Source organism: Penicillium daleae (assembly GCF_028827525.1).
Source record: "Penicillium daleae strain IBT 16125 chromosome Unknown utg000006l_segment0_segment0, whole genome shotgun sequence".
In the NCBI taxonomy this organism is placed as follows: domain Eukaryota; kingdom Fungi; phylum Ascomycota; class Eurotiomycetes; order Eurotiales; family Aspergillaceae; genus Penicillium; species Penicillium daleae.
Window position 1 is genome coordinate 1740437 of NW_026623154.1, and position 25038 is coordinate 1765474.

Genomic DNA, 25038 nt, shown 5'->3' on the forward strand with positions numbered 1-25038 from the left:
AGCGTTCTATCATCCCATTAAACCACTATAAGCCCGCAAAAAATGACTCCGTATGACATACAGGTTAGTTTCGATGACTGTTCACATCCTTTTTCCTAAAACATTCTTCAATGTCGTTGAGGCTCATTTGTTTCCAATTGGTCCGCCCTATTTGGATATTCAATGCGATTTACCCATGCCGCGTACTTGAGCAAAAGTGATCCACTTATGCTCATATCTACCAAGCATGAGGCCAGAAAAGACAAACCTTGGGCTGAAGGGTTCTGACTCTATCTTCGGCTTCGTACAACATCTTCCGCCCGCTGACCCAACGGTAAAGTGGATACGAGTCGGCCGGCTGGCCCAATGGCAAGGCGCTTGACTACGAATCAAGAGATTGCAGGTTCGACCCCTGCGTCGGTCAATTTTTGAAGTATTTTTTTATACCTACAACATCATCCCACAGTTGGTAGGCCGATAGTTATGATTTGGAAGGGCTTACATGGGATCATAAAACAGGGGGAATTTGTAGGTTTAGCGAATAAAATTCCAAAATTTGTATTGTGGTGTTCAATAAAGGAAAAACGGGGCGCCGAAGGCCAGTGCCTGATCGTGACATATATTGTTGGTCAGGAGGGTGGTTCGACATCGACTAGGTATGCAAGTCCTTCAATTACCAGTCGGATGATGGATCCGAGCCTCTTTTCAAGGTTTAGTCCGACAGATCCAGAACAACACGGCCTTGAAGCTTCCCTTCAGCCATCTCCTGGAATACTGAAGTAAGAGCATCCATCTTCTCCACCCGATAATGAGCCTTAATAACACCACGAGCAGCAAAATTCAACGTCTCAATGGCCTCGAGGCGATTTCCGACCGCGGAACCTGTCACAGTGTAATGTTTATTAATGAAAGAAGACGGGAAGGCAGTCGCAATAGCCTGTGGCTCATTTTCAGGGATTCCAACGCAAACAAGGGTGCCATTAAAGCGCAGTAGCGGCAACGCCTGCGCATACGCTGCATTTGCAGCCGTACATACAACCGCAGCATGGGCGCCCAGTCCCTCTGTCAATGATTGGACGTGCTTCTTCAGGGCGGCACCGTTATCGTCCTTGGGGAACTGTGTAATGTCGAGGAAGTGCTCTGCCCCAGATTCCTTGACAAGCTCTGCCTTGCTGCCGTGGTCGATGCCAATCACGCGGAAACCCATTCCCCTGCTGGCGAGTTGCACTGCAATATGGCCGAGGCCGCCTCCAGCACCGGAGATGACTACCCACTGACCGGGGCGGGCATTACTACGCTTCAGGGCTGCGTAGACCGTCACACCAGCGCAGAGCATTGGAGCGGCGGCGGCGGAGTCTAGACCATCGGGAATTGGTGTCACGTAGTTGGCCGGACCTAGGGCGTACTGTTGGAACGTTCCTGGGTTGTAGTAGCCAGAGACCTTCACGTTGAAGCACAGTCCATCGACTCCAGCTCCACAGGGCTCTGATAGAGATTGTGGTGAGCTGTGATTGTCTCAGATACAGTAGGGACATTGAAACATACGGCAATTTCCGCAAGCACTGGCAACCCATTTGATACCGACTCGATCGCCGACCTTCAGACCGGAAGACTCGGTGCCTGCACCGAGCTTGACGATCTTGCCGACACCTTCGTGGCCTCCAACTTGACCGGGCTGAGTCGGGTATGGGAGCGTTTTCCACTTGATGAAATTAGTCTTCGAAGAACAATGGGACTCATGGGATATCATCATACGGTGTTGGTCATAATTCCATAGTCAGAATGGCATACGCCAGAATGAGTCCTACAGAACAAACCGGTCAGACCTTTGAGTTCTTCGACGATCGCAGGGAAAAAGCTCATACAGATTAATGAGAACCTCGCCAGCACCAGGCTCTGGCACATCTATTTCCACAACCTTGGTCGAAATCGTACCGGGCTGGTCGTAGATGGCGGCCTTTTGCTTCGTGGGGATATCGACAGTCGTCATTGTGAGTGAGGTAAAAGATAACTATGGATGTATAAAGCGGCCGAGATTTCCAGGAGATGAAGGGCTTCTCAAAGCAGTTACGGGTCATTGACGGGGCAAAGGGAATCCTATTTAAAAGCCGCCACCTAGTGGAGGAGGGTCAATGTGGAGAAGGTCTATCGCGGGGTTCGGATGATTGACACAATTGCATGAGATCACATTGGAGGTGCCTCGGAGCCCACTAAGACACCCCCGTCCATGAAACTGCCTAGCGCGGCGCTCTAATCCAAGGCAGAAATGGCAGTGGTGAGGGGTGCGAGGCGGAGTCGGGATGGACCTCGGTCATCCACGGGTATCCGCGAGTGGGTTGGGCATTGCATGGAGCAGCATGGCTTCATATTTGGTTGATTGACAGAAAAAGAGTTTCTAGTAGGTGCTGAGTAGAAATAATTTTACTTATACCGTTAAAGCAGCCGCTCAAGGTCCTCCACGAGTCAGCGTTACTGTGCTGTTCTTCGTGGGGCATCTGCATCCCCATCGGCCAACCCCCGCATCTCCGCAATTGGAAGATCAGTCACGGCCAATACGACACATGGATCTTAAAAACCGGGGTCTTCGCTAAGATGATATGCTGTAGTGTAAAAGGATCTTCATTATTCTTCAAGTCATCGTCACAACAAGCATTATCATTCACATTTTCCCCCTGACACAGCAACCTTCACATAGTAAACTCTAATCGGTTCCCGGCATAGTCTCGCGCAAAGAACCGCTGGGGATACTCCTTCCCTTTGGCGCCTGCCAAGATAGATATTAGCCTCAAAACGATACAGTCACATAATACGATCTGCAAATACTCGAAGATGGGAAAACTTACCTGAATCCTCTTCACCTGGCTTATCGGCGGCCATTGGTGCGGCGGGACCCCCGCGAATATGGTGGTCATAGATGGACTTTTTGATTGCCTCTAGCTCCTCGCGGCCTGGTAGCTTGAAGCAGGGATGTCGCGAGGATGTGGGGTCAGTAGGACCGCAGGTAATATGAATTTGTTGTCCGCTGGAGCCAATATTGAACCTATAGATTTCAAACCCTGAATCAATATCTACGGCTTGATAATAATGTGGGCATATATGGAATAGCGCAGACGTACCATATTATCGTCCCGATCTGCAGCTCAGGAACAGGCGCAGAGCTTAGCCCAAGGGTCTCGCCATAGAACTGCTGGGCTTGTTCCAGGGTCCCCGGATGTACAGTGAGGTTGACGTGTGCGATGCTGGTGATCATGGTGGGTGGGTGCAAGCACAGAAGCTTTTGGGTTTACTCTATAAGTAAGGGACAAACTCGCAGCAGTCAGACTTTGAGCTTATGAGCTGTGGAGGACACTCGCGACGTTTTATTTCTCCGCAACGGAAGTCACCCCCACGTTGGACGGGGGATCCGGAAACCATATCCCGATTCTGATTGGTGTCTGGCTGTGCTCCACTTGCGATTGTAGGATTGTAGGGTAGTCGTGATTCATGACTCACAGCGCGATCTCGATTGCATCCGGCTATGAAAGTCATTGTGTCACCTGCTGCTGCTTGGTTATAAAACGGAATACCTTACGGAATACCTTCCCGAATACGGAGTCATTTACACTATGAGAAACAAAGAGGCGGTCATTGTATACTAGGAATGCATCCTAGGGGTTCTGTATTATTTACTAATCTCAACAGCTAGACAATTACAGGCACGTCACCACATACTATCTCATCACGGTCGTCGTTAACCTAGAAAATCGAGCGAACGATTCTCATGGGCGCCGCCTTGAACCACTCGCCCCAGGTGTTGTACACAACCTTGGGCGGCAGATCAACGTCCAGGGCGCTGTCACGCATGTTACTGAAGATATCCATGTCCTGCACCTGCACGAACCAAGCACCACGGTCGAGCTTGGGATCCTTGTTGAGCTTGGTGTAGATCATCCAGAAAATGAACAGGCCAATGATCAGTGGGCCGGCAAGGTAGTTCTCAAAGAAGATCTGCGCATCCTTGGGAGCAACCGAGACATAGAACTCAGCGACAAGACACATCACGTTGAGACCAAAACCGATCCAACTTCCAATCACGCCGAATGGAGCAGAAAAGGCCAGTTCGCTGACGTCACGACCGTGGTGCTTCCAACCAGCGCGGAAGCGGACATGAGCAAGGCAGATACTTCCCCAAACGAAGAAGGAGATGGTACCAGACAGAGCCAGGAGCCAGTTGAAGATGACGTTACCAGTGCTCGAAGCCTCGTTGATGAAGGCAAGGAAACCAAAGAGGATCTGGAGGAGGATACAGTACAGGGGACGACCCTTCTTGTCAATGTACGCCAGGAACTTGGGTGCCATACCGCGGGCAGCGAGGGCCTGGAGAGTTCGGCTGGATCCATAGGTGGCAGAGTTGGCGACACTGACGACGGAGATGGTGATGACAGCGTTCATCACCGACGGCAGACCCTTGATACCGGCGTTCTGGATCGAGACGACGAAAGGAGAAGCCTTGGTGTTAGCACCGGAGGAGTTGAGCAGGTAGTCGGCGGTATGAGGGACGATCAGGCCAACCATGAATGTTCCCAGGACATAGAAGATCATGATACGCCAGAAGACCTGCTTGGTAGCCTTGGGCACAGACTTGGCGGGATTGGCAGCCTCAGCAGCAGCAAGACCAGCCAGCTCAGTACCGGAGAAGGCAAAGGCAGCAGTCACGAACACGGAGCAGAAGCCCTTGAAGTCGGTGAAAGCACCAGGGTTGTGCCAGTAATGAGCACCGAGGTATCCACCCTTGGGAGCACCACCGCAATCGATCACGATACCAAGGATGATGAAGCCGATGACTGCAATGACCTTGATCATGCCGAGAACGAATTCGACTAGCGCGATGGCATGTTAGCATCCAGTTGGGGACGGCGAAATGGAAAGGAAGAGACATACCTTCACCATATCCACGGACGCCAAATACTTGGATCGCAGACAGGACAACCAAGAAGACTGCAATCCATATCCCAACGTTCAAATCGTCACGCCAATATTGAATCGTAATACTGGCAGCGGTGATCTCGAAGGGTAAGATGACGAGCCAACTGATAGCATAGTCCCAGCCGACAGCGAAACCCCTATTGATTGAATGCATGGTTAGTACAAGCAAGCGGCTAATAGGGTAAGTGAAAGAGACAACTAACCAAGAAGGGCTGATGAACCGAACACAATAAGTGAAGAAAGCACCGTTTTCAGGATACACGACAGCCAACTCTCCCAGCGCCTGAATGGTGAGCAAAAGCATGACACCGACAATCAAGTAACAGATTAGCTTGATAAAGTTAGCCCCCTGTACTTAATACATATCTTATTGTTTGGGAGAACATACCAGAGCTCCAGGACCTCCCGAGCTCAGTGCACTACCAGTACCGACGAACAGACCAGCACCGATGGAACCACCTAAAAGCACGGCATACATCAGTCAAGATGAACACCAACAAAGTGAATCATCAAAGCACATACCAATAGCGATCATCTGCATATGACGACCCTGCAGACTACGCTTGAGAGGGCTGATCTCCGAGGTGCCGACCGCGACATCGTCGTATACAGGAACGCCCCTGTCTGCGGCGACGGCGGTGACGCCCTTCTTCTCAATATCCTCGTCTGAGGCAGTCATCTTTTTGAGCCGAGGTATAACGAGATGCTTGAACGGGTTCACGAAAAGAAAAAAGGGGGTTCGTCCTCGATACAGACCGGGGCTCCGATGGCGTTATATATGTGCCGTCTGATCTGGGCGCACTGACAGGATCTGTTCAAACCAGGGTGACTGAGACCTGACACCTCTACAGAATACTACTCTGCATTAAAAAGCTTCTTATAGGCCCTGCGCCATTCGACGCCCGGTTAGACCATCCTCCATTGGAAGATAAGCCCATTTGATAAATGAGCGCCCCGTGATCTGGTCCAATTGGGGCTCGAACTCATCGCCCAACACGCGCTTATCGCAAGGGTGGAACGGCCGTACTCGTGAGAGGAAGGAGGAAAGTGGAAAACGAGGGATTTCTACTTTGGCTTTTCCTTCGCAGGCCAGTCAACAGGTCTCTCTAGAATAATGTGGATCCAACCCCGCGTTTTGAGGCAAAAGCGTGGCGTTATGGTTGACGGGAGCAAGCAGGCAGGTGTGCCACCTTGTGACCCTGGGGCTTGGGGGGTGGCCAGGGAGAGAGTACTGTACCCAAGAAAAAAAAATACCTCAAGTGGTTGAACAGTGTTTCAAGGTCAATTTGTGTTCAGGATTACTTCTGGAATAATGTTAAGATTGTCTCAGGCGTGTGATAAGGGGGTGGTGCATTAGTACCCTTGCCAAGCTGAACGCGGGTACATAGTACATAGGAGATAACGCAAGCTGGTTCCTGCTGATAATCCTTCATCCACTCTGCTCGGTCCGCTGATTGCCCTGGTACATTATTACGGGTCGCCTGGGGTCATCCGTCGGAGCTCCCGTCGATAAGACGGGTGCCTCCACATCCCAGTACGAGGTCCTCCGACCGAGGGATGCGACGCGGGCACGCTAGACGGGGAAACAACAACCCGCCCAGCATCAATTGGTTCTAGGCGATGGGACAATCTGGCGCTGGAGTGTTGACATGCACGCAAAAGGGCAAGGGCCGTCCGTATTGCGCGGCATAGGACCTTATCAGCCACCAATGGCGCGAACGTAAATGCGTCGCTTCAAGGAGCCCAAACCGGATTCAGATTGAGGCGTTCTAGAAGGAAATTAAAGCCGACCAGATCGACGGGGGTCATGGACCAATCACATTGCTCATCTAATTAAGCTTTCTTTTTGGGAACCTTGTTTTTCTCCATGTGACTGGAGTCGAGGGCAATGGGATTCTGGTTGATTTTAGGGGACCTACCGAAGCCATATCTGCGTGATAAGAACCTGCTTTCCTGGCGGACCTGAACAATCCCCAACCAGAGAACAATCAACGTCGGAAAAAATTCAATTCGAATCCCCACTGAATCATGTCGGATCAGAACCAATGCTGTGGTCAGGAACTCACATCCGGCCCCGCTACTCTAAACCCCGCACTCCGTTGAAATCCGCCTTGACAATTACCCGGTGGTATCCGGGGGCCTAAACTATCGAGTCAGACGTGGACAATTGCAAGGCCATTGAAAGACGGTCGACCCATCAATCGATGGCTTACGAGGATCAGAGATGACGAAAAGCAGATGCATAGAAACCTTGTGCTCATCCGAGAAGGTGGAGATGCATGAAATAAGCTTCGTACCGCGATCATAGCCCCTGAGGACTAAAGCAACTACTCCACGACCTAGAGGACTCCCCAAAAGCGCCTGATACTCGCCAGTCCCAACCTTCCACTCTCGCCGAATGGAGTCGGGCCACTCGAGGCCAGTCTGGACGGAATAGATCTCCTCGCTGATCAGACGTTCCACGACTTCGTTCGTGATATCCACGCGGAAGACATACTTCAACGGGGCGGTCTCATATTGGTTATAGACTGCAAGCGCAACATCAGACCAATGTGGACCCAAGAAGCGCGAGCTGAGTTGGGACACGATTACCCCGGGCCCAACTTGAATGATATAATCGCTATAATCGCTTCCGGCATTGTCCTTGACTAACTTGAACAGTGAGACGGTCTTGTAGATCGGCTCTGTCGAAATACCAAACTGTCTCGCAACTGGCAGGATAGACCAGGGCAAAGGGGTCAACGGGGCCATCACTGGGTTCCATCCTTGGGGTCGGCCGCCCACAGGAGGATCACCCTTCCACCCTATGCGCTCGATGGTCCAACCAGTTTTCACAAAATCCCAGGGTGACCACGGGGGATAACCGGAGAATTGAATTACTCTAGCTTGGGTGTCATATGATTCTCCAGGGGAAACAGTGAAGCATTTCTGCAAAGCCGCACCTTCTTTCTCTAACTCACCGTATTGGAGCTTTTGCAAGCGAGAATGCGCTTTTCCCAAGCTACCATTGCTGGTGCCAGTTTTCAAAAATTGGTTAAGAACCATGACGTGGTACTGAGCTTAGGTGTTAGGTGAGTGGCTGATTAACTAAAATAATATGGAGATGGATATGTTAGGAGATAGGATAGAGATTGTGGTCTCTGGTATAGTTTAAATGGGCACTATCCAGCAGATGAGCGTTTTATATCAGTCTTGAGGCATAAAGATACTTGAATAGACAACAATGGAGTTTTTTGTCAAAGAGGATGAAAGAAGCCTAGTATGGGCGTTTTCTCATGGAGACAATAGATTAATACAACGAGGCTTCATGGAAGGCGAGCAGAGAACAAAGAAGGCCAAATGACTCGGCTAATAACGTTCGTATTACCTTGTTTTGACAATGCTCTTTATCCCACAATTTATGAATTCACTTCAGTCATGCTCTTCTGGATGTCGATAAGGAGTAATGTACTACCACTGGTGTCTCTTAGGATGGGTGCTTTCCCTTTACTCAAAGGAACATTGCTCTTTCAAGCTTTATTGTGGCCTTTCCATCATAAGAAACAAATCAGGCAAAGATTTTGAATATTTCTAAACATGATGCGCGGTACTTGGATCTCAGAGGTCATATCTCACCACCAGATTCTGAGCGCGCTTGTCGACATCAAAGCCAAGGAGCATTGATGGTGGTAAGCTTGATTACGACCATTAAATCCCTCAATATTCAACCAGCGTAGTGATGAGGATCAGAACACTGCAAATGTGGCCTGATGGTGTCAGATCATGATTGCCCCTTTACAAATTGAGCTCACCTCAAGTTTGAGACAATTGAATCCCTCAGGTCCTTCGGATCCTTCACCGCCACCGAGGCGTTTCGACTAGGCTGAAACGCTCGCTGGGCTTGAAAGAACCAGACAAAAGGACGATCCAAAGTCAAAATCAGCCAAGGAAAGATTTTAGGTAATGTAGCCTCCTTCGAGACCGGGCCCGGCGGACTCTAATTTACCTCAGAACTTACCCGTCTCTAGTTGAATTCAAAATTCGCTCTAAGGTGGACTAGTGATTACATTACTAATAGTCTTTATCATATCAATTCCAGCCCTGCACCTTAGATTTGGTACGTTTTGAATAAAAATTGAGCTTGTATGTGGCCGATCGGGGTCCCCGACTGGCAAGTCGGCAAGAAAAGTGAAAGGTGTTGCAGGATGCATATTCAATACGGGTTAATGCAGAGTAACTTGAAGACTAGAGCATCCCGGGGGGAATAAACCTCAATAAAGGTAGACTAAAACATGAGATAATGATATTTTATTTTCGTTTTGTTTCCTTTTTGTTTTCGTCGACATAACGGGATATAGAAGTCGAAGAACATTGAGAAATGTGTGTAAGAGTACCGAATTATATGAATAGTCACGTGATGTATATATCACATGATTCAACAGGCACTGAATAACTAGTACATAAGGAATATATTAAATCGACATTTTCGATGTAATAAAACGACCTCTTGTCGACTTTCCAATCCGATTCAACCCAGTTAGATCGATGATGCAGCTCAACAGGGCACCCAATCTCGAATCGTCTTCCGCCAGTGAGCCTTGCAGGCACTGATGAGCATCACATGACCCATGGACTGCATGCATATGAGGGGACGCTGACGCCTGACAGCACATCCTGAGTGAGTCTTGCTTCAAATGACCATTTGGACTTCTCAAGCACAATTCGGTCGAATCAAAATGGAAACAGAACGTTCCAGAAGTTCGCCAATAGAAAAGGTGATCTCAACAGCCGAGCTTCTGGAGCTCATTCTACTACAACTGGACCTACGAACACTCCTCACCGCTGCCCAGCGAACTTGTCGACATTGGAATAGTCTTATCCGAGAGTCACCCGCCTTACAAAAGTATCTATACTTTGCGCCAGACGAGAGTGCCTTCAAGTCCTGGAACCCTTTATTGGCCGAAGCTTTCCCTCCGTTCTTTTCCCAAACTGGCGGATCAGCAACGGGGTTTGGGAGGTTTACTTTTGCGACTTTCGATATGATCCATTACCCCGATAAAATAACCGCGTATAATCGAAAAGAAGCGACTTGGCGATGCATGCTCGTCCAGCAGCCCCCGATAATGGAATTTGCCTTTTTTGACGTGGTCTCGTCGCGTTTAGTGAGGTTTTCCCAGAGCATCATCCGAGTAGGTTCTCGGGATCTTCCGTCTTCCCGCTGAATAATGAAAATAAATCACTTACATTCGCTCTGACCAGCCGAAGAAAACAAACTGCTCTCCCCTCAATTATGGTTTGCGCATGGGAGCGCTATTCGAGTTCGTGGTCACCCGCGGACCCCTTCGCTACGAACGACAGATGTTCCAGCGAGTGTTCTGGGCATCCTCGGGACCAGAAGACCACCCGGTGTGGACACGCAATACATCACTTATTGAAGCTTTCACCAAGGCCACTGCGCAATTCGACCTCGTGGTTTATCAGATTGCCGCGCGGGGCTGTGTCCGACACAAGCCCAGTGTCACTGAGGAGGAAAAGATGAGACGACTGATATTTTCCTCTTACGCGGAACTAAACCAGGAGAAGGATCCGGAGACGTATGATGTTATTGATGTTGAGCAGGACCCTTTGCAATCAAAAGGGTAATTGGTGATCTGCACCAATAGTGGTTGGGAGCCAGGTCGTCAAGGAGATCTCTGTGAATCTAGTTCCAATATATATCGGAATTTCCCAAGGCAAGAAGTGCCTTGATCAGATAAGCTGCAGTCAAAAAGAGTGCTTTTTAATTATCCCACACACTCTTGTACCTTATCATAGCTTGAGGAAATCTCCATTCCTGGATAAATGATCCTGTCGGGCTATCCGATAGCTTGAGAAAGGACGTAGTTTAGTGGTTGAACGAGGCTTCAGAAGAGGAAAACGCCCACGCGTCATGGGGGAAAAGCCCTGACATAATAGCCCTATCGCATAGGACCTTTGATAGTGGTCGGTATATTGTCTGATCCCGAGGGGAAGCTGGATTATGTACCCTATTGTGGACTTAGGACATCATAACTGGAAGAGGAGGCTGTTGTGGTTGGCCGGAGAATGCCGAAGTGCACGCTAACGGGCCTTTAACAAGCCTCCAGCAAGCCTCTAATTGGCTTTAATCTGGACTGAGCAGTTTTCATTGGTCCCAAGGGGTCCTGGGCGGCCGTGCCAGTGTCCAACAGGCTTTTGCGACGATAACCCACCTCCTTACTGCATTGGGATTACGGTTCCCGGCTTTCTTTGTGTCTGTGCCACTTCCGAGTTGAGATTGAATTGTGCTATACGATGTGATTTGTGCTCGACGGGATCGAATTGCCTCGATGGGTGCGAAAGCCAGGGGGTTCCCCACGCTCTAGGTTTGACCCCCATTATCCAGCTCTCCACCACAGCTCTGCGTGGATGGTGATGCCCACCTCCGCATTTGTGCGAGGATCGTTGTGGATGGGATCCTAAGGAGCGCGCTGGTTCGTCGCATTAGCCCCGAAGCGGCCAAGCGGCCAAGGAAGAAGTGGGGAAAAAGGCTGGTTTGGCGGGTGCTTAGCGAAAAGTCGCAAATGGCAAGCCGCAGCTGCGATGGCCTCGGTTGTCAGTCGGCGACATTTAAAACCAGACTCCCCGTCTCGCTTTTTCCCGATTCTCCCGATTTCCCGTACGACGATAGACTGCCTGTTTGGACAAGGATCTGTGTGTGCGTTTCCTTGCAGTCCCGTTGATCGGATAATGTGCGGAGTCTTGTGCGATCTCTTGTCTTCCATCTCCACTTCCTGTTTGGTCTTCCAAACGGGTGCGTCGAGTTCCGGCCCTCTTTTGACATTCCTCACGGGCGGCTCCGAAAATTCCAATTCACCATGAATGTCGAACGTGGTCTCGAGTCCAGCGATGATCTGGCTCTGGCCCGACTGGGCAAGAAGCAGGTGCTGAAGCGCCGATTCAACTTCATGGCGATCGTCGGGTTCGCTATGGCCGAGTTGATTACCTGGGAGACCGTTCTTACCCTATTCTCTCAGTCATTCGATAACGGTGGTCCCGCGGGCGCCTTCTATGGCTATATCATTGCCTGTTTGTCTACGCTATCCACATATACGGTCATCGCTGAGCTGGCCTCCATGGCGCCCATTGCCGGAGGACAATACTACTGGGTCTACATGCTCGCACCCATGCGCTGGAAGAAGGTCAGCAGCTACTTGATTGGCTGGTTGACCTCCCTTGCATGGATCGCCACGATCGCGACGGAGACCATCTTCCTCGGCACAATGATCGAGGGTCTCATCACATTGAACAACCCAGATTTTGCCCAGCAGCGCTGGCAGAACACTCTCCTGGCATGGGCGAGCGTCGCGGGCACCTTCTTCATAAATGTCGTGGTGCCCAATATTCTGCCCCGTTTCGAGATCTTCATGTTGGTTTTGCATTTGGCCGGGTTCATCGCGATCACAGCGGTGCTCCTGGCCATGTCTCCCAAAAAATCAGCTGATTTCGTCTTCCACACCACTTTGAATGAAGGCAATTGGCCTACACAAGGCATCTCATACTGTGTTGGCTTTATTGGAAACATTGCCACTTTTGTCGGCGCCGACGCGAGTGTCCACATGGCCGAAGAAGTCGCCAATGCCGCAGTGGTGATCCCTCAAGCGATCATCGCGGGCATGTCCATCAACAGTGCCCTCGGATTCTCGATGATGCTCACGGTGTTGTTCTGCCTGGGCGATGTTGAATCTGTGCTGAACACTGCTACAGGATTCCCTTTTATCCAAATCTTCTACGACGTGACGCACTCGTACGCAGGCGCGTCAGTCATGACCGCCGTCATCATGGTGCTCACCATGGCCTGCTCAATCGGTATCACGGCCACTGCATCTCGTATGACCTGGTCTTTTGCCCGAGACCAGGGCTTACCCTTCTCCCGGTATCTGAAGAGCGTGAACGCTCGCACCCAAGTCCCCATCGTATCTGTTACCGTAGTCTGCGGTCTCGCATGTGCCCTGACGCTCATCTACATCGGCTCCACCACTGCTTTCAACGACGTCATCTCCCTTACCGTGACTGGATTCTACAGCACCTATTTCCTCCCAAGCGCGTTCCTTCTCTACCATCGCATCAAGGGAAACATCTTGCCCCATGGTACCATAATGGACGGCCTCCCGGATGCCGCCGTCACTGCCGCCAGCACCACTGCCAACTCCACCGAAAAAGCTCCTACCCCGGTGCGCCCAAAGAGCCCGGTTGACAAGCAAATCCCCAGTCCAAGTCTATCCCAGAGCCCCGAACGCGACATGCCCGAGAAAAGGGGTATCCAGCCCACTGAGTATGACATTGCCCAGGCACCTCTGATCTGGGGCCCATGGAAGGTTCCCGGTATTCTCGGCACTATTAACAATGCGTACGCTTGCGTGTATATGCTATTCGTCATCTTCTGGAGTGTGTGGCCTCCAGAGACTCCCGTGGATTACACGACCATGAACTACAGTATAGTTGTCACTGCGGGCGTGCTGATTCTTAGCGGTATCTGGTACTTTGTTCGTGCCCGGAAAGAATACTCCGGCCCTCTGATTGATGAGGAGGTTGCTGAAATCATGCACCTTGCCCCCGCAGCGGTTGCCGCGACAGTCCCAAAGACAGACTAGATGCTGAAGTGGATATAGGTGTTTGTCGGCAACCGAAACGGGAATCCAGGAGGAAGAGGTGGAAGCATAGCAGGGAATTTTACGCGCAGATGAAGTGGGATGAGAAATGTATCGATACCCCCAGGAACATACGTCATGTACTTATTTGAACATATCCAAAAGCAAATCATGCTGCAAATAACATGTGAATTCATGATCGCGACGCGTCGAACCCCCTAGCTCATCGACCATGCAAAACTCAACCGTCAGGGCCTCCTCCCTCATGCGCGAAGGAGGATTAACCTTTCACCCTGAACAATCAAGTCACGCACCAGACGAACATGTTCATCCGCGAAGCCCTTTTTATGGCCCACCAACGCCTCCAAATCTAACAAGATCGACACCAATTAGGTACAGCTTGCAAGGAGAAAGCCGCGCTCAAGCACTGCAGAAAGCGACTCACCACGCGTCCGCCCAACCAACAAGCCGCAATGGAGCCTTCGTAGCTGAAAAAGTGGCTACATCCTGGGGTGATCTACAGGCCAAGGAATACGACGGGTGGCCTGGCGTGTGCGAGTATTGAAATATGGTTGGATCGAAACTTGCAGCCCCCCATTCATCTTCAGCTCGGGAATTTCAGCCGCACCACAACACTACCTGGGTGTCAGCGCAAGCAATTACAGATGTTAAATACCCGTTCTGATGAGAAGCTGAGGGCAGTTGGATGCTCCTATAATGTACCCTAAATATTATATCATGGTAGAAGGGTACCTTCGAGTGACTTGAAAGAGTAGTTGGATTATTGTTCCCAAGATTAGATACAAAACACACCATCAGCGTGGCAGGGCATCAGCCCCGAGAGGAGTCAGCGGTATTGACCCACTTTTCCTCGACACTGGGTGACTCTATATTTATAGTTGCTGATCATCATAAATATGAACCATGGGTCTCGCCAGCTGTCATTTTGTCTGGACTACTGTACATCTCTCACGACCTAGAATCCAAGATGGAGCCCCATGAACGGAGAGAGGTCTTCGGACCTTTAGCGCAGCCGAAACAATTTGTGCTTTGTTTTGATGGGACGGGGAACAAATTTGCTGGTGATGAGTCTGATACGAATCTTGTCAAGATTTATCGCGTAGGTACTCGGTTATCTCGTTACAATTCAACGCGACAATGAGGCTCAACCCTAATTTTACGAATAGATGCTTGATCGCAGCCAAAGTCACCAATACCACTATTACCAACCCGGCATAGGAACGTACGTGACATCGCATTCACTCGGTAGTAATGGAAGATTCGAGCGCATCAAATCTTCATACAAGAAAGCCAAAGATGCAGCGGTGGGGTCCTCCTTTGACGAGCACGTTCTCGGGGGATACAAGTTTCTGATGCGATACTATGCCCCCGGCGACGACATCTACTTCTTCGGTTTCAGTCGAGGCTCATATACCGCGCGCTTTCTCGCTGAGATGCTCGATTACGTCGGTCTGCTCCAGCCGGGGAATGAGGAACTGGTGCGATTCGCGTGGAAGACTTTTGCCAAGTGGCAGCAGCGGAAAAGTGGCACGGAGCAGGACGATAAGGAACGACATAAACTTTTCCGGTTCATGAAGGCATTTCGAGAGACGTTTAGCAGGCCCGTGAGCCGGATTAAGTTCCTGGGACTGTTCGACACGGTAAATAGTGTGCCTATGTTTGAGAATGCTTGGATGGAGAGGAGCAAGTTTCCTTATACGGCGCAGACGACGGCTCGGGTGATTCGGCATGCTGTTTCGATTGATGAGCGCCGGGCCAAGTTTCGGCAGGATCTGATATCGGAACTGAGAAGTGCAGCGCATGGTCAGTTACATTCACACCGATTCAGGCACATGCTATCACGAGAGAATCATGGAAAAGCCAATGTCCCTGAGCTTGTCCTGCCTGAAAATGAGCCCAAGGCAGGGAGACAAGGGCGTCGCAGGTCTGGATCTAGCCATGGGTGGGGCGAATTCAGATACCGTGCCCCATCGTCATCACCAATGCGCAAGGGAAGCTCTGAATTGCCGAGGACCAATGCGTATTTGTCTGATCATCACTCAGTAAAGAGCGACGTCTCCAGAACATCGCCCCGAGTCCGGAGCTTGAATATCCCGGGCAACGGATATGAAGAACAGGATGAGCAGGATATCTCAGAAGTCTGGTTCCCAGGTCAACACGGTGATGTCGGTGGAGGCTGGAAGCTCAACCCCGAAGATCTTTGGCCATTGAGTCACATCCCTCTCGTCTGGATGGTCAAAGAAGCGCAAGCTGCCGGATTAGAATTCGACCCGGAGAAGCTCAAACACTTCAATTGCTATGAGGAACACCCTAGCGCCATGGAGGGTCCGAAAGAAACGATATTTTCAAACGGCCTCGCAGCACATAATCACCACCGACAAACCGATAAATTTAGCGAAGCTCTTATGTGCACCATGGACCAGGGCATCGCACATGACTGTCTCTCTTATGGCGGTGGTCTTTCTTTCTTCTCGACCATGGCGTGGCGATTGATGGAGTATCTGCCTTTCCGACGAATGGACCTCCAACCCGATGGCACCTGGATACCGATTCGCTGGCCTCTTCCTTGCGGAGAAGTTCGTGATATTCCTGAAAACGCACAGATTCATATCTCTGCTATTCATAAACTGCGGACTGACCCAAACTACCGGCCGGGGAATTTGATTATTGGGGGCGGTGGACGTGGAGTTAGGTGGGCGCCGGAGGAATATGGTATTGGGGAGTGGGAGGTTTGTAAACACGAGGGTGATTTGGTGCGACAGACTTATATTCGGAAGAATTGGAAGGATCCTGCGGGGTTTTGTCAAGATGATCATGCTCATGAGGCATAGTTGATTTGTAGAGTTGGAATTTACCTTTGAGCCAAAGTATTAGGTGTATAGTTGATTATAATGATGATTTGCGCGAGACCAGATACTATATGAACAATCCGAGAAGGCCATGAGCCCTGTAACCAGGTACAATGATTGGAATGCTTTGTGCTTAAGAATTCTAGTTGATTCATCAAAGAGCACATCTTGGATCACGCTGATCTGGGTGCTGATACTCCGCTTCTGGTTGACATTGAGGCCGGTCGCGGTCATGAGCTAATAGGATTTAGGAAGCGATTCTCAGACGCTCTGGGTAGACTCATTTTAGATGATCTTCCAATGTTCATTAAAGAGATCCAGGGTGCGCAGGATCTGACAGCTGCTGGTGTCGATATTGTGCCCTGTGATTTCTTCAAGCAAGTCCAGCAAGTCCATGGTGAATTTCCACTGCCGCGTTAAAAGAGGACTGTGACTGGACATGGATCTTAGGCGCACAGGCATATTACTTCAAGAACATGCTTCATGACTGGGAATCGTTGAAGCTGAATTGCCTAAGAGCATTTGTATACAACGAGTCGAGTAAAGGTCTGGGGGTTGAGTCAAGCTCATTCCATAATTTGAAATTCTATATGATCAAATAATCATCTTGGTGCATTGACTCGGTATTATGGGTCTGAAGGGGATCAGCAAAACAGAGTAACTCAAAGATCCAGGCCAACTCACAAAATCCATCCAAGGAATATTGCTCTGATCATGCTCCGGCTGACGAGCCCTGGCTAGCCACACCTTCTCAAGCAACGAGTACGGTGCTGCTATGCCCATCTCAGATCTTGCTTGGATTTCTGCAAGACGCAAGAGAACATAATGACGCGAGTGAGGAGAGAGGCTATCGGCACCAGCCATGAATAGAGGCATCACGTTAAGTTCTATTATCGGGTTGGTCCCCGGAACGTGTGCAAGAGAGTCTAGAATCGCCATGACCGAGGTCTGAATGCGCGTCGTCGATGCAGGTTCGGTGGGATCGAGAAGACGCCAAGCACGTAGAATGCAGGTATGGCGAAATGCCTCTGCGACACATCGCCAAAGTGGATCTTCGCTGGGAAAGAAGCATCGAGAGCTATCCCATCGGTACATCTTCTGGATCAGTGCTTGGACTTGCGTATCGTAACCCTCTGTGCTCAGATGACCGCTCGAATGCGCTTTGCCATGCTCGAAAATTTCACCAATGATAAGGACCAGTTCCCGCGGGCAACCATTTACTGCTTCGAACCTCAGGTCACATAGGGATAATAGCTTTTGACGAAGCTCTTGTGTGAAGCACAATCGTTCTGGCACAGCAAATGCGCGAATTATGTCGAGCCTACAACAGAGTGAGACCAAGACCATGTGGTTGGATGGAGAGAACCTACCAGATTAGATTTCCCAGGAAGAAAACAGTTCTCTCATCTTTCACAGTCAAGTGTTGATCGAGCTTCAGTTGGGAACAGATCGACAGCGCACCTGATATATGCGCGCCATGTGTGGAGACTCCAGATTCTCGAATCTATGGAGAATAGATTCAAGTTAGCCCTGCAGTCATGTATCCAGAAGGTAAATCACTTACATCATGAAGTAGTAGGATCTGGATTGTCGCAAATACGCCGTCTCGTTCATCGTCAGTAAAACTTCCGGAGCAGACTTTTCTGATGGCTGCACCCAAGGCAGTAATTGCCTTGACCCGGTAATCGACGGCAGTCGTTTCATAAAGATCTTTATCAGATTTCAAATGTCCTAGATGGCATGCGGAGAGTCCAAGAACCGCATATAGGAGGCCGATCTGTTCATATGCCAGAGGAAGCACATAACACCGATAGGGATTGTCACTGTTATTCTCGTGGGCGATCTGATGTGGGCAGACCATGTGATCGTCTGCAGGAGAAATCAGTCAAAATAAATTACGAATCAATGACTATACAATCAACGTACAGTGTTTCAAAAGCAATTCGGTTTCATCCAAGCCGAGGACTGTGCTGATTTCTGACTGGTCTTTCGGGGTCGACTTCTGGGATACGAGTGACTGATAGGGAGAACCACTTGAAGAAATCTCTGTCCGCTTAGTGGCGGTCTGTTTTGAGAAATTCGATGATGAAGGAGAGGAGGAAGTGGAGACAATCTCTGTATCAATAGGGGCATCTCGATCCTTCCACTTGCCACGACTGGCGATCCCGCAAAAGCGAAACTTGTCGGGGTAGCCACCACATTGCAATCCCTTGCTGATGCAGCGCTTACATGCCGGCCGTCCACGATCGCATCGACGCGATTTTTGACGACATGTCAGGCAAGCGGCTTCTAACAGAGGGCCTACTAGTTAGGAAACCCAAGGAAGATAAGATGGGAGTGTCACGGACCAGTAGAGCGCATATTCAGCTCTCACTTATAACAAGTGTGAGAGTTGCTCATTACATCGGGAACCATTTCAGTGGGTTGATTCTTTCAGGGACCGTTATGCTCAGTTTGTCGTCCTTGCTTCATACAAAATGGGGAGATAATCCTGACAATCGGACACTTGTGGCTCATAATATTGACACCTAAGGCACAGTTGATTATGTAATATTCCAACTGGGAGGTTTCCATTCCGCCTCACAAGCACGTGTTCACATTCCGTGACTAGCTTTGTCAACGTAGATTTTGTTTGTCTTCAGATCTTTCATCTCTTCTAGGGAATTCAGAGCCTGTCATCAAACTGATCTGGATGGAGAGCCCAAGGAGGCGGCGCTGCTGTTTGACCCAATCATTTCATGTCACCCTTGCACGTCCAGCCTGGACTAGGATTTATAACGTTCCATCGTCTACGACTTAACGGAGAATCTCTGAAGGGAGGCGATAGAAACAGCTTTTTGAAACTACTTTGTATGCATCCGGCGATGAAATATCATGGCTTGTCTTGTTCGGGTCGCACTTCTGTAGTCTGGCTCGAAGCCATTCTAGCTGTTCAAGAGACATGTTCTCGTAAAGCGTTCAAAGACTTGGATTAAATAATATCAAGATGGAAAATTGAGAGAGCATGAAAGTACAAGAAAAGGAATTTGGCTTTGAAGAGGGAAACAGGCATCTTTTTGACCGACTCAATCTCAGCCACATTTCAACCCCGCCGTAGAGGCGCTCTGTTCGGGCCCAATTTGTATCGCCCTAGCTATCGTGAAGTGAACGTGATATTGTGCGCGTGGCAAATCATAAATGACTTATTCCAGAGTACCGGCTTTGATTTGGCTACATTCAGCTGTCTGCCTTGTTTCTGCTTCATACAATGACATCCTCCGCCCAGATCAGAACTAGCATCACTGAGATACATGGTGAGCCTAATGCGCAGGAAGCCAGAAGCACATCATCTGAGCTAGTAATCTGTCAAATGGAACTTAGGGCACTCGGTGGTACTGGAGTACATATTCAAGGAAAGAGGGTGTCGTGCCGAGGACGACCATACCTGGGAGTGCGGATTCGTCATCCTACAAAAGTCTAGCTCTCGCTACGGCATTTAGCCAACAGAAGCTGGACGCGACCAATCTGAAGCCATGAGTTGGACGTCAATATCAAGCATATGCGAGCAGGCTTTACATCTTGAATACCGGACTGGGCATGCATCACAATCACAAATTGCTCTTGTACCTTGCTAACAAAAGCAATGTCAGCGCCTGTGCACAAGGGGAATGCAATATTAACCTGCTAAAGTGGCATGAAAAGTAGAAAAAATCCTTTTGGGCAGAGTAAGTGCTCGAAAACTGCCATTCGAAATCAAAACTCGGCCCTAAAAAGAAGTAGGATAGATTAGTGTCAATGTCCAAGTTGGGTAAGGATTCTCTGACCTCTGGCCCACTCTGGCTCGGGACAAAGTCTACCGACGGCGACTGTTAGCGATGGAATCCAACTTTTTGTTCGACTCGTTTTGTCCGTTCTCAATTTGCAATTACCTTGACATAGCTGGAATATTGACCACTACCCATTCATACACCCGTACATCGTCGAGATTTATCCCTTTCGCACCCCCAAGAAGGTTTGTACGAACCAATCTCTCCCAGTCTTGACCCCGCATCCCCGCAGTGTCAACGCGTGAGAACTAACGACCAACGCAGCGTCCAAGAAAAGCTCCCAAGTGCAACAGGCAATCAATATGCCAACTCCTATCGTGGACTCTCATATTCACCTCTTCCCAGCCTCACACCTACCAACATTGGCCTGGTACAGCCCCGGTAGCCCGCTTGGCTCACAACACAGCGTCGATGAGTACCGACACGCGTCATCTTCCATTTCTACCCAAAGCGATATTACCGATTCAAAATACCTTAGCGGATTCATCTTCCTCGAGACAGATCGCATCTCATCTGTGGTGGATGATCAGCCAGATAGCCCAGGCTGGACACATGCTCTCGACGAGGTGTCCTTCCTAACACGCATTGCGCTCGGGGAGCCGGTGCCTGGAGAAGGACATGACGCAGCACACAAAGACCTCTGTTTGGGAATCATCCCATGGGCACCAGTTCCAGGGGGCCCAGAAGCCTTGAGATCATATATGGCCAAGGTTAAGGAGCGGACAAGAACGGAGCAAATCTGGAATAAGGTGCGAGGTGTGAGGTACTTGGTTCAGGATAAGCCAGCGGGAGTGATGCTTCAGCCGCACTTTGTGGAGGGCTTGCGCTGGTTAGGACAGCAAGGTCTGATCTTTGATCTGGGGGTAGATGCCAGACAAGGTGGGTTGCATCAATTGCGCGAAGCAGTGGAGATGATGGATAGGTTGGGTGATGCGAGTACGGTGATAATCATCATAAGTAAGTTGCAATCTCAGACTTCAATGACTTGTGGTTCTAATTTGATGATTTATAGATCACCTTTGCAAGCCGAATCTACGCCTTTCGCCTGACTCCGTCCCTTCTCACCCGGAGTTCCTGGAATGGAAAGAACTGATTACGAAAATGGCCCAGGCAAGCTCTAGGACCTACATGAAGCTCTCGGGCGCATTTTCAGAGCTACCTCCGTTGGATTCTGCGGTCAAACCTGATATTTCCAATCTTGTCGATCGCCTTCAACCTTGGACAGATGTGGTGTTCGACGCGTTTGGAGCCGAGCGCGTGATGTTCGGCTCGGATTGGCCTGTATGCAATATTGGTGGTGGAGGCAATGATGTTTCGTGGAATCGGTGGATCAGAGTAGTAGAGGGGATTCTCGAGAAAAGAGGATTGACCGAGGAGCAGAAGCAGGGTGTTTGGGGCCAAGTCGCGGTGAAGGCATATGGCATAAGCATTTGAAACCCCTCGGGGCATTGCTGACCCGAGATGCCGGACGGCCGCCCGCAGCAGATGCAAGTGCCGTTGCTAGAGACGTGTTGTACATGGGATTTTTCTGAACAAAACAGATGAGAATTTTGGACGTACCTATTTTCTCTTCGATCGACAATGAAGTTCTCCATAGGATTAGACTTTCATATGGCCGTCAGCATGCCAGGGGAAAGCTTGCGGGGTCGTGCAGCTGCTTCGGTGTAAGCGACGAAGTGGAGAAACGCGGGGTGACTGCCCCGGTTTCTGCCTGAGGCTTCTATTCGGCCTAGTGACTCCGCGATCCCGAAGTCTTCCATTCTCCTCTTCTTTTCCCACCCTCGGTCCTCACTTGCCTCTTCATCGGACAAACGCCGTGTTCTTACTCTCGGCCCAGCTGGCCCGGAAACCCATCCCGCGTGTCATTCTGCCGAGTGCGCGTCATGGTCGATCCTCGATAGGAGAGTGGACTATCTCGCTATAGCAAAATGCCGAACACTGCAGCACCTCCCGCTCTGCTGCCCCCCTCCTCCAATCACGGTCCTGGCGGCCCTGATAAAGAACAGAGCCCGGGGGAGTACTCATCCGGTATTGACTCGGATAACGACCTTGTTGGTCCCAATGGCTCGCGAGCTTTGAAACGAAAGCGGCCCCTCACTGTCTCGTATGTCCCTAAGCTGATCGTGCCACATGCCCGGGCCGTGAAGGCGCCATATATGCAGGAAGTTCAAGGCTAATGTACCTCAAAGATGTGAACTATGCAAGCAGAGAAAGGTCAAGTGCGGTATGCGACGCCCGTCTGTTTGAGTATGGACCCGTCTGCTAACCTAGAACCGTTAATCCAGATCGAATCCAGCCCAGCTGTGGCTGGTGTAATCGCAATGGCCAGATGTGTGAGTACAAGGAGCGAAAAAAGCCTGGTCTGCGGGCTGGCTATGGGAAGGAGTTGGAACAGCGGCTTGGTAAGTCGATGCTCTAGCCCATCTCCGGTGATCCGGAATCTCATTAGTGTTTCAGACAGATTGGAGGAAATCATCCAGGCGCAAGCCCGCCTCATTGAAATGCACGTTCTGCAGAATCGGCCTTCAATAGGACATGAGATGGCCAAAGCTGGCTCACTCTCGTATAGCTCTCCATCAGAACCCTCGGCGGTCCACGGACCCAGTCCCCGCACGGCACTGTACTTCAACGACCCAGCTTCTTCGGTGATCCTACCCTCTCGTCGAGCAGATGTTTCGATCACCAGTCCGTCGGATACTTCGGTGAAGAACTTGGTTCAAAATAGTCTCCAAAATGGAGGGTCAGCCCCTTCGATGAGCTCGTTGCCATCTGCTCCCAACGCACAAACGAACAATGACTACACCGGAAATGAATCCTCGTTGAAAGTCCCCGTCAATCTCTTTGGCAACCAAGAGCAGTCACTAGCTGATCCTGACTTGGATCTTCCGCCGTACGACCTGCTGTATTCGTTGGTTGATCTCTATTTTGAGCACATCAACTCCTGGTGCCCAATTCTTCATCGTCGGTCGACACTGGATACTTTTTTCGGTCCATCTCCGTTAGAGGAGGCAGATCGGATGGTCTTGTATGCCATCGTGGCAACGACCTTGCGCTTCTCTTCCGACCCCCGACTCAACGACCAGAACCGAAAGCGTTATCACGACTCATCAAAACAAAAGGTTCTTCTCTATGGCCTGGAGAATTCATCCGTGAAAGCGCTGCAAGCCTTGGTTATATTGGCAATTGACTTGGTGGGATCATCTAATGGTCCTCCGGGTTGGAAGCTGCTTGCTTTGATTACACGATCTGTGGTCCAGCTGGGGTTGGCCGTAGAATCAAAGTCATCTCTCATTGCTCCAGCGTACCCCTCCATCTATACCTTGAGAGCAGTGACCCTCTCAGAGCCTGACTCTTGGATAGAGGATGAAAGCAGACGGCGCTTGTTCTGGATGGTCTACTTGTTGGACCGGTACTCAACAATCGCTACTGCTTTCAACTTCGCACTGGACGATAAGGACATCGACCGCAAGCTGCCCTGCAAGGAAGAGTTTTTCATTAAGAACCAACCCGTCGAAACACGGCGTTTTCACTACTCCAGTGACCGTGCAGACTATCTCACACATTCGGAGAATGTGGGGTCCTTCGGGTTATATATGGAGATTCTCGGCATCCTGTCTCGCATCCACCTGTTTTTGAAGCGGCCTGTGGATATTGGGTCGCTGTCCGATGTCGAGGAATGGCAGGCCACCTACCGAAAGCTGGATAGTGAGCTCACATCGTGGGAATTCAACCTACCTGTTGAATATGCGTACGAGAATTCGTCCAGGCTCTTTACTGGTGGAGGAAAGCAGAGCCGATCCCTCCACGGCGATTGGGTGCAGCTTCATGCCACCTATCAGACGTGAGTTTGGACCTAATTTTGTGATATGTATCGTGAGTACCCTGCTAACATTCTGTCGCAGAGCTGTGATCCGTTTGCATTCATCTGCTGCGTACCCAACTACCCGCTCGCCCATCTTTACACCCTCATACAGTGCCAGCCAACGGTGCCTGTTAGCAGTCGACAACATCCTATCAGTAACACGCTTCGTCGTCGAAAACAACATGCTCGACAAGCTCGGACCCCCCTTCGCTTTCACCCTCTGGGTCTCAGCACGACTCCTCCTCGTCCACGGATCAACAATCGCGCACACCGTCAGCCACGATATCCTCTTCTTCGTCGACACCCTCGCCCACATGGGACAGTACTGGAAAGTCGCCGAACGCTACAGCAACATCCTTCAGCGTGTCCTCGACGAATACGGCGAATACCAACAATCCGCCGCCATAGACGGCGAGCGCTCAACCCCATCTACAGTCAAAATCCTGGCCGACATGCGCCGCTGTGCATTTGATCTCGACTTCTTGATTTCCCGTCAACCGCGCGAATCCCCATCGACCATGAGCAATGGCGGTAACGACGCAACCCGGCCGCCCAATCCTGCCATGACTCCGCGCAACCTCGCGCCGAATGAATTGGAGTACCTCGATGTCTTTGGATTCTTCAATGTGCCGCGTGTACCGCCTGCCCGGGCGCCGGACCCTAACTCGACTAATCCTGCTCATCTGGATATGTCCGATTCTGTTCCGAATCCCATGTCCATTCATGGACTTACAGGTACCGGACCCGTTGTTGATGGTAATGGCACTGCGAACACGAACGAGTTTAATATCACGAATTATCTGATTCCTACGCCGGAGACGGACTGGTTGTTCCGCCCAGGTGGATGAAAGGGCTGGTCTCGTGCTCATTGTTGAGATACACGTTCATTTACCACTTCTCAATTATACTCCTCGGATGCATCAGAGTGC

At 50.3% G+C, this 25038-nt stretch overlaps 11 protein-coding genes across 11 annotated transcripts; 6 read left to right on the forward strand and 5 right to left on the reverse strand.

Moving 5' to 3' along the window:
* Positions 1 to 691: 691 nt before the first annotated feature.
* N7458_006365 (zinc-dependent alcohol dehydrogenase) lies at positions 692 to 1969 on the reverse strand (the record flags this gene model as incomplete). The annotated part of the gene is made up of 4 exons (XM_056909747.1): positions 692 to 1464; positions 1525 to 1681; positions 1735 to 1783; positions 1845 to 1969. 4 exons carry the CDS (start codon positions 1967 to 1969, stop codon positions 692 to 694), a joined length of 1104 nt encoding a protein of 367 aa, XP_056765451.1.
* A 697-nt stretch (positions 1970 to 2666) lies between these two features.
* Positions 2667 to 3229, reverse strand: N7458_006366 (putative glyoxalase family protein; the record flags this gene model as incomplete). Its single annotated transcript, XM_056909748.1, has 3 exons — positions 2667 to 2743; positions 2823 to 3019; positions 3096 to 3229. The coding sequence occupies 3 exons, from the start codon at positions 3227 to 3229 to the stop codon at positions 2667 to 2669; spliced, it is 408 nt and encodes a 135-aa protein (XP_056765452.1).
* Positions 3230 to 3714: 485 nt separating this feature from the next.
* On the reverse strand, positions 3715 to 5623 carry N7458_006367 (amino-acid permease; the record flags this gene model as incomplete). The annotated part of the gene is made up of 5 exons (XM_056909749.1): positions 3715 to 4838; positions 4900 to 5081; positions 5148 to 5275; positions 5333 to 5403; positions 5467 to 5623. The coding sequence occupies 5 exons, from the start codon at positions 5621 to 5623 to the stop codon at positions 3715 to 3717; spliced, it is 1662 nt and encodes a 553-aa protein (XP_056765453.1).
* Positions 5624 to 7089: 1466 nt separating this feature from the next.
* Positions 7090 to 7989, reverse strand: N7458_006368 (uncharacterized protein; the record flags this gene model as incomplete). Its single annotated transcript, XM_056909750.1, has 1 exon — positions 7090 to 7989. The coding sequence occupies one exon, from the start codon at positions 7987 to 7989 to the stop codon at positions 7090 to 7092; it is 900 nt and encodes a 299-aa protein (XP_056765454.1).
* A 1670-nt stretch (positions 7990 to 9659) lies between these two features.
* On the forward strand, positions 9660 to 10566 carry N7458_006369 (uncharacterized protein; the record flags this gene model as incomplete). The annotated part of the gene is made up of 2 exons (XM_056909751.1): positions 9660 to 10112; positions 10183 to 10566. The coding sequence occupies 2 exons, from the start codon at positions 9660 to 9662 to the stop codon at positions 10564 to 10566; spliced, it is 837 nt and encodes a 278-aa protein (XP_056765455.1).
* Positions 10567 to 11798: 1232 nt separating this feature from the next.
* Positions 11799 to 13574, forward strand: N7458_006370 (uncharacterized protein; the record flags this gene model as incomplete). The annotated part of the gene is made up of 1 exon (XM_056909752.1): positions 11799 to 13574. One exon carries the CDS (start codon positions 11799 to 11801, stop codon positions 13572 to 13574), a length of 1776 nt encoding a protein of 591 aa, XP_056765456.1.
* A 985-nt stretch (positions 13575 to 14559) lies between these two features.
* N7458_006371 (T6SS phospholipase effector Tle1-like catalytic domain-containing protein) lies at positions 14560 to 16423 on the forward strand (the record flags this gene model as incomplete). Its single annotated transcript, XM_056909753.1, has 2 exons — positions 14560 to 14691; positions 14759 to 16423. The coding sequence occupies 2 exons, from the start codon at positions 14560 to 14562 to the stop codon at positions 16421 to 16423; spliced, it is 1797 nt and encodes a 598-aa protein (XP_056765457.1).
* A 109-nt stretch (positions 16424 to 16532) lies between these two features.
* On the forward strand, positions 16533 to 16861 carry N7458_006372 (Plant methyltransferase dimerization; the record flags this gene model as incomplete). Its single annotated transcript, XM_056909754.1, has 2 exons — positions 16533 to 16541; positions 16604 to 16861. The coding sequence occupies 2 exons, from the start codon at positions 16533 to 16535 to the stop codon at positions 16859 to 16861; spliced, it is 267 nt and encodes an 88-aa protein (XP_056765458.1).
* A 166-nt stretch (positions 16862 to 17027) lies between these two features.
* On the reverse strand, positions 17028 to 18740 carry N7458_006373 (Zn(II)2Cys6 transcription factor; the record flags this gene model as incomplete). The annotated part of the gene is made up of 5 exons (XM_056909755.1): positions 17028 to 17075; positions 17126 to 17762; positions 17812 to 17945; positions 18006 to 18310; positions 18368 to 18740. Coding segments are annotated over 5 exons (1497 nt in total), but the record flags the coding sequence as incomplete, so codon positions are not given.
* Positions 18741 to 20549: 1809 nt separating this feature from the next.
* On the forward strand, positions 20550 to 21681 carry N7458_006374 (uncharacterized protein; the record flags this gene model as incomplete). The annotated part of the gene is made up of 2 exons (XM_056909756.1): positions 20550 to 21204; positions 21260 to 21681. 2 exons carry the CDS (start codon positions 20550 to 20552, stop codon positions 21679 to 21681), a joined length of 1077 nt encoding a protein of 358 aa, XP_056765460.1.
* A 494-nt stretch (positions 21682 to 22175) lies between these two features.
* Positions 22176 to 24957, forward strand: N7458_006375 (putative C6 transcription factor; the record flags this gene model as incomplete). The annotated part of the gene is made up of 5 exons (XM_056909757.1): positions 22176 to 22351; positions 22437 to 22471; positions 22533 to 22649; positions 22705 to 24088; positions 24150 to 24957. 5 exons carry the CDS (start codon positions 22176 to 22178, stop codon positions 24955 to 24957), a joined length of 2520 nt encoding a protein of 839 aa, XP_056765461.1.
* Between the last annotated feature and the right edge of the window lie 81 nt (positions 24958 to 25038).